This window comes from Melospiza georgiana, chromosome 8, assembly GCF_028018845.1.
Source record: "Melospiza georgiana isolate bMelGeo1 chromosome 8, bMelGeo1.pri, whole genome shotgun sequence".
NCBI lineage: Eukaryota > Metazoa > Chordata > Aves > Passeriformes > Passerellidae > Melospiza > Melospiza georgiana.
In genome coordinates this window covers 33,410,754-33,415,857 of record NC_080437.1, presented here as the reverse complement: position 1 = coordinate 33,415,857, position 5,104 = coordinate 33,410,754, and the positions used below count along the sequence as shown (strand labels likewise).

At 61.2% G+C, this 5,104-nt stretch overlaps 1 protein-coding gene across 1 annotated transcript; it reads right to left on the bottom strand.

The window, feature by feature from the left end:
- Positions 1 to 273: 273 nt before the first annotated feature.
- Positions 274 to 1,395, bottom strand: HMX3 (H6 family homeobox 3). The gene is made up of 2 exons (XM_058028881.1): positions 1,080 to 1,395; positions 274 to 881 (listed from the first exon to the last, which is right to left on the bottom strand). Exons 1-2 carry the CDS (start codon positions 1,393 to 1,395, stop codon positions 274 to 276), a joined length of 924 nt encoding a protein of 307 aa, XP_057884864.1.
- Positions 1,396 to 5,104: the final 3,709 nt, after the last annotated feature.

Here is a 5,104-nt window from a genome sequence, read left to right as displayed (position 1 = left end):
ACGTTTACAAAAGGTGTGACAGCTCCAGGGTTCTCTACAAGCCCCCGCTTTCATTTCCCTCATTTTCGTTTCCCTCCCCCCACCCAGATTTTTAATCTCTTTTTTTTTGTTGTTGTTTTTTTTTTGTTTTCCTCCTAAATTTCCGCGGCTTTCCTCCTACCCCCACCCGCCGAGGGGTCCCCCCAGCCCCGCACTCGTGTCCCCCGGCCCGGGGGGCTGCAGTACTCACAGGCGGCCGGGTGCCTTGCGCGCCTCTCCGCGCCCCTCCCGGGCTCACACGGGCCGCAGCAGCGGCACGGAGGTGACCACGGGGTGCGAGTAATAGACGGGGTGAGGGAAGGTGAGCAGGGGCTGCGTGCCGGGGGCTCCGCCGCCCCCCGCGCCCCCCTCCGCGCCCGAGTTCTCGTGGTAGAGGATGGGGACGCGCACGATGCGCTGCGCGGCCGCGTGGCTCAGGTTGGCCGCCTCCAGCTCGGCCGCCAGCTGCCGCTTCCACTTGTTGCGGCGGTTCTGGAACCAAATCTTCACCTGGGTCTCTGTCAGGTGCAGCGAGGCGGCCAGGCCGGCGCGCTCCGAGCTGCTCAGGTAGCGCTTCATGTCGAAGGTGGACTCCAGCTGGAAGACCTGCGAGCGGCTGAACACGGTGCGCGTCTTCTTCTTGCGGCACGGCTTCTTCTCGGGGCTCTCCTCCCGCTTCTTCCAGTCCTCCGCGCCTCCCTCCTTCTTGGCCTCCTCCGAGTCGCTCTCCTCCAGGACGATCTCGTCGGGGCTCTTGGAGTCCAGCTCCTTCGGCTCCCCCTCCGCCTTCAGCAGCGGCTCCGGGGAGTCCCGGTCGGTGCCCGAGGCGGGGGACGAGTCCCTCAGCAGCGATTTCTCTGCGGCTGGATGGGGAAGGACGGAGCGGGGCGTGAAGAGGGGGGACACGAGGGACACAAAGAGACACCTTCACCCCCCCAGGCCCCGCGTCCCGTTCGGCCGGATCCCCGCGCCACCCCGCGCCCCGCCGCCCCCGGGCCCCGCCGCTCCGCCGGGGAGGGACGGAGGGCAGGAAGGAGCGGTGGAAGTTGTGGGGACGGTACCTTCCGTGCGGGGCAGGTGCGCTCCGGCCGGCGTCAGGGCGTAGGGGTACCACCAGGTCTGGGCGCGCTCCAGGCAGTGCGCGCTCAGGGCGAAGCGCGGCGCCGGGATCTCGAAGCGGGGAAAGGCGAGGTCGCCCACCTGCGAGAGGGCGAAGCCGGCGCCGTCCACCGCCGCCTTGCCCGAGGGGGCGAACAGCGCCCGCGGCTGCTTGGGAGGCGCCTTGGGGGGGCCGCCGTTGAGCAGGTTCTTGATGTAGAAGGACTCCTTGGGGGGAGGCGGAGGGGCGCTGGGCGGCTCCTGCCCGGTCTCCGGCATCCTCCGCTGCCCGCCCGGCTCCTGGCCGCCGCTGGCCCCGCAGCCCGCGCCCGGCGCGCAGGTGGCGGCTCCCGGCGGCGCGGGGGACAGGCGCGGCGGGGCGGCGTGGGAGCGCGGCGGCGGGGCCGGCCGGGGGCCCCTCGCATGGGGGGGCGGCAGCGCGGGGGGCCGGGGGGACCCGCGCAGCCCGCGGCACCGGGGCGCTGCTGCGGGCAGGCGGAGAGCCGGGGTCGTCGCTGCCGCCGCCGCCGCCGCCGCCGCCTCCCGCCGCCGCTGCTGCTGCGTCAACCTGACGCCGGATGCTAATGATGAAATCAAAATGTCATCCCCGTTCCGCGCGGGGAGCACGCGGCGATTGGGCACGCACAAAGGCGAATGGGATCGGGCGGGAGGAGAGCGCTCCGCGCAGCCCCTGCTCGCAGCCGCCCCGGCCCCCCCCGCCCGACGCGCCGCCGTGCCCGGAGGCGGCGACCGCCCGCCCGCCCGTCCGTGGCGTTCGCGGAGTCCAATTAGGCGGCGAGCGGGGCCGGGCCGGCGGCACAAAGGGAGCGGCGCGGCGGCGGCGGCGGCGGCGGGCGAATGGCACGGGCCGCGCCGCTCCTGCCTCAAAACCGCCCCCGCCCCGCCGCGCCGCCCCCCGCGCCCCCGCCCCGCGCCGCCGGCAACAAAAGCCGCCCGCGGCCGGGGGGGGAGCGGGCCGGGCCGGGCCCCGCCGGGATACCGGGCACCGGACAGGCTCCGGCCGCAACGCGCTCCGTTCCGCTCCGCTCCGCCGCGGGGCAGAAACGACTGAGCGGGCGGCTGCGGGGCTGGGGCTGTGGGGTGGAGGGACAGCTCTGCCCCGACGGTGCCGGTGCCCTCCGCACCGCGGGCAGCCCTACCGCCTCCCCGGGGCCGCCGGGACACGTCGAGCCCGCGGCGGAGCGGCGACAACGGGCACGACCCGAGCCCGCCGCTGGTGGGCTCAGGGCAGGAGGAGGCGGGATTCGTTCCTGCCCCAATCCCGGAATTCGTTCCTGCCCTGCTCCTGGGCTTCGAGCTCCGGGCGCTCCCGGGATCGATCCGTACCGCTCTCGGAGCACGGTGCTTCTAGGATCCATCCGTGCCGCTCTGCGTGTTCGGGCACGGGGCGATCCCGGGATCCATCACTGCCCCGTTCCCGGGATCCATCCCTGCCCCGTTCCCAGTTCCATTCCTGCCCCCAGTTCCATTCCTGCCCTGCTCCCAGATTCGTCCCTGCTCTTCCCGGTTCCATCTCTGCCCCGCTCGCTGATCCATCCCCACTGTTCCCGGTTCCATCCCTGCCCCGTTCCCGGCTCCATTTCTGCCCCGTTCCCAGTTCCATCCCCGCCGCTCCCGGGATCCATCCCTGCCCCATTCCTGGCTCCATGCCTGCCCCGTTCCCGGCTCCGTCCCTGCTATTCCCTGTCCCATCCCGGCCCCGGTCCCGGTGCCGTCCCCGTCGCTCCCGGGGTCCGGGCGCAGGGCGCCCCCTGGCGGGCCCGGAGCGCTCCCTGCACCGCCCGGGACACCGGGAACCGCGACGGGAGCCCCGGTAGGGCCGGAATACCCGCACTGCCCGCCCGTACCCGGGGAGGGAAGGGAAGAAAGGGAAGGAGGGAAGAGAAGGAAGGAAGAGAAGGAAGAGAAGGAAGAGAAGGAAGAGAAGGAAGAGAAGGAAGGAAGGAAGGAAGGAAGGAAGGAAGGAAGGAAGGAAGGAAGGAAGGAAGGAAGGAAGGAAGGAAGGAAGGAAGGAAGGAAGGAAGGAAGGAAGGAAGGAAGGAAGGAAGGAAGGAAGGAAGGAAGGAAGGAAGGATCAGTTCTGGCATCCTTCTAAACGTTTGGAATACCTTTGAGCGTGCCCTGCACAAATGTGCTCTGGCACACGCAGAGCTCTGGACTCAGACGTGCTCACATGTGCATAGAGAGCAACAATCCCACAATCTCTACTTCTAAGCATTTTAATGCCTTGATCAAATCTACCTGGTTTTTCTTGCTATTTCGTTTTAGAGACACCCACTTGGCAATTTGAAACGAGACGTTTTTTAATCTGGATCAAACTGCCCAGGAGTCTTTCCTCCTCCTGAGCACTTGGGGTTATAAATAGAGGGAGAATTTGTACAGAACCAGTCATACAACATTTTTGGCTGCAACAGACATGGTGGTTCATATACCTTCCACACATCTTGGGGATGGGGTCTCAGCAATTGATTGTTTGCAGAAATATTCTGTTATTAACAACAGTTTCTTGTTCCTTCTCTGGTTAACAGCTTAAAGCACCTGGTAAAGAAAAGGTCGTTGGGAATTTTGCAAAGAAATGTTGTTTCTCTGAGAATATCCCTTAACTCTGGGGTAAAATGTGCAGAGGAACAAACCCCAGACAGACAGAAATAGTTTCCGTTCAGAAAACAGCCAATAGCCCCTAACCCAGGCTCCTGCCTGAGACCTGGGCTAAAGCTCTGTGCTGAATGTGTGCAGCTCTTACATGAAAAGCCAAGGGTGAAAAGTTCTTACAGAAGACCCCAGTGCATTTCTCCATCTCAGTGAAGATTTTATTTAGATATGAGTCACCGAAATAATTCGGCACTGAAGCTCCCACTCTTTTCCATCCATCTTTCACTGCTTTGGTAATTATGAGGTCCTAATCCCTTTGGAGTCCCTCAGGGCAAACAATTCACGGTAGAAAGCCAAGCAAGGACAAAAAATCAAACCAGCCTCTGGTTAACTTAAAAGAAATTCCCACTTTGCAATTCTTTACTGCAAAACAAACAAGCAAAACCCTGCAGTGTTCTAAAAGAGAAATTTTCTGTTTCTATTATTTAAGGTCCATAGATTTCTTGTTTATTTATGCATTTTATTTATCCCATCTCCCCAGCAATATCAGGATGTTAAAGACTGGTATTGACCATTCCCCCCTTGCCCACTGGTAATGGAGCTGAGTGGATTTTGCTGCAGTCTTTATTTCTGTTTCCAGACTTTCACTCATAGAATTCCATTGTGAACAGATAATTATTATTTCATTAGTGTTGCAATTCAGAATTAATTGGCTAATTTACACATGGATCAATTGTATAAATGTGATGTTTGTGATGGGTGCTTGATATGATTTAAAGTAATTGTTTATTTTCGGGTTTTGGCTGTATTGTATTGCAAAGTGATTTATCTCCTTATTTATCCTGTCTCAGCACTGCCTCTTCTTTTTCATTGTTTTTCTAGCAGGAGCTAGGCTGGAGCATGAACCCATGTGCTGGGATTCTGTGGTGCCCCACTGCTAGGAGCTCCAAAAAGGCTTGCAGCCTGCTGAGGAGGGTGTGCAGAGCACAGCAGCCCCGTTTCCCTGGCAGGAATTACCCACCTCAGCCCCTGTTTCACCCAAATTCCTGCCCCATCTTTATCTGCCACCCCTGAGCATCCCCCCTGTAAGCACAGGTGACAAACTTCGGGTTCAGCTTTCTCTTTGCCACCCTGAGGAAAGGGCAGGGCTGAGTTTCCTGGTTCCTTTATTTGTTCAAGAAGAAGTGGAGGAGCGTTTGTCTCCTGAAGAAGTTTGCACATCTGGGCTTCCAGAGATTGTGGAGAAGCAGAATTCTAGCCAGGCACTGCTTGATTCTAGGCTGACATTAAACACCACCCCAAAGGAGAGTGCTGAGGCAACTCCTTGCATCAGTTTGGATGTCCAGGGGGAGAAGGAAGAAAGGAGAAGACATTT

Bases quoted from the DNA above. Each gene is read 5' to 3' on its own strand.
- HMX3 (XM_058028881.1), bottom strand. From the start codon at position 1,395: ATGCCGGAGACCGGGCAGGAGCCGCCCAGCGCCCCTCCGCCTCCCCCC. The intron at 882-1,079 runs GTACCGTCCCCA...TTCCCCATCCAG, and splicing joins GCACCTGCCCCGCACGGAAG to CCGCAGAGAAATCGCTGCTG.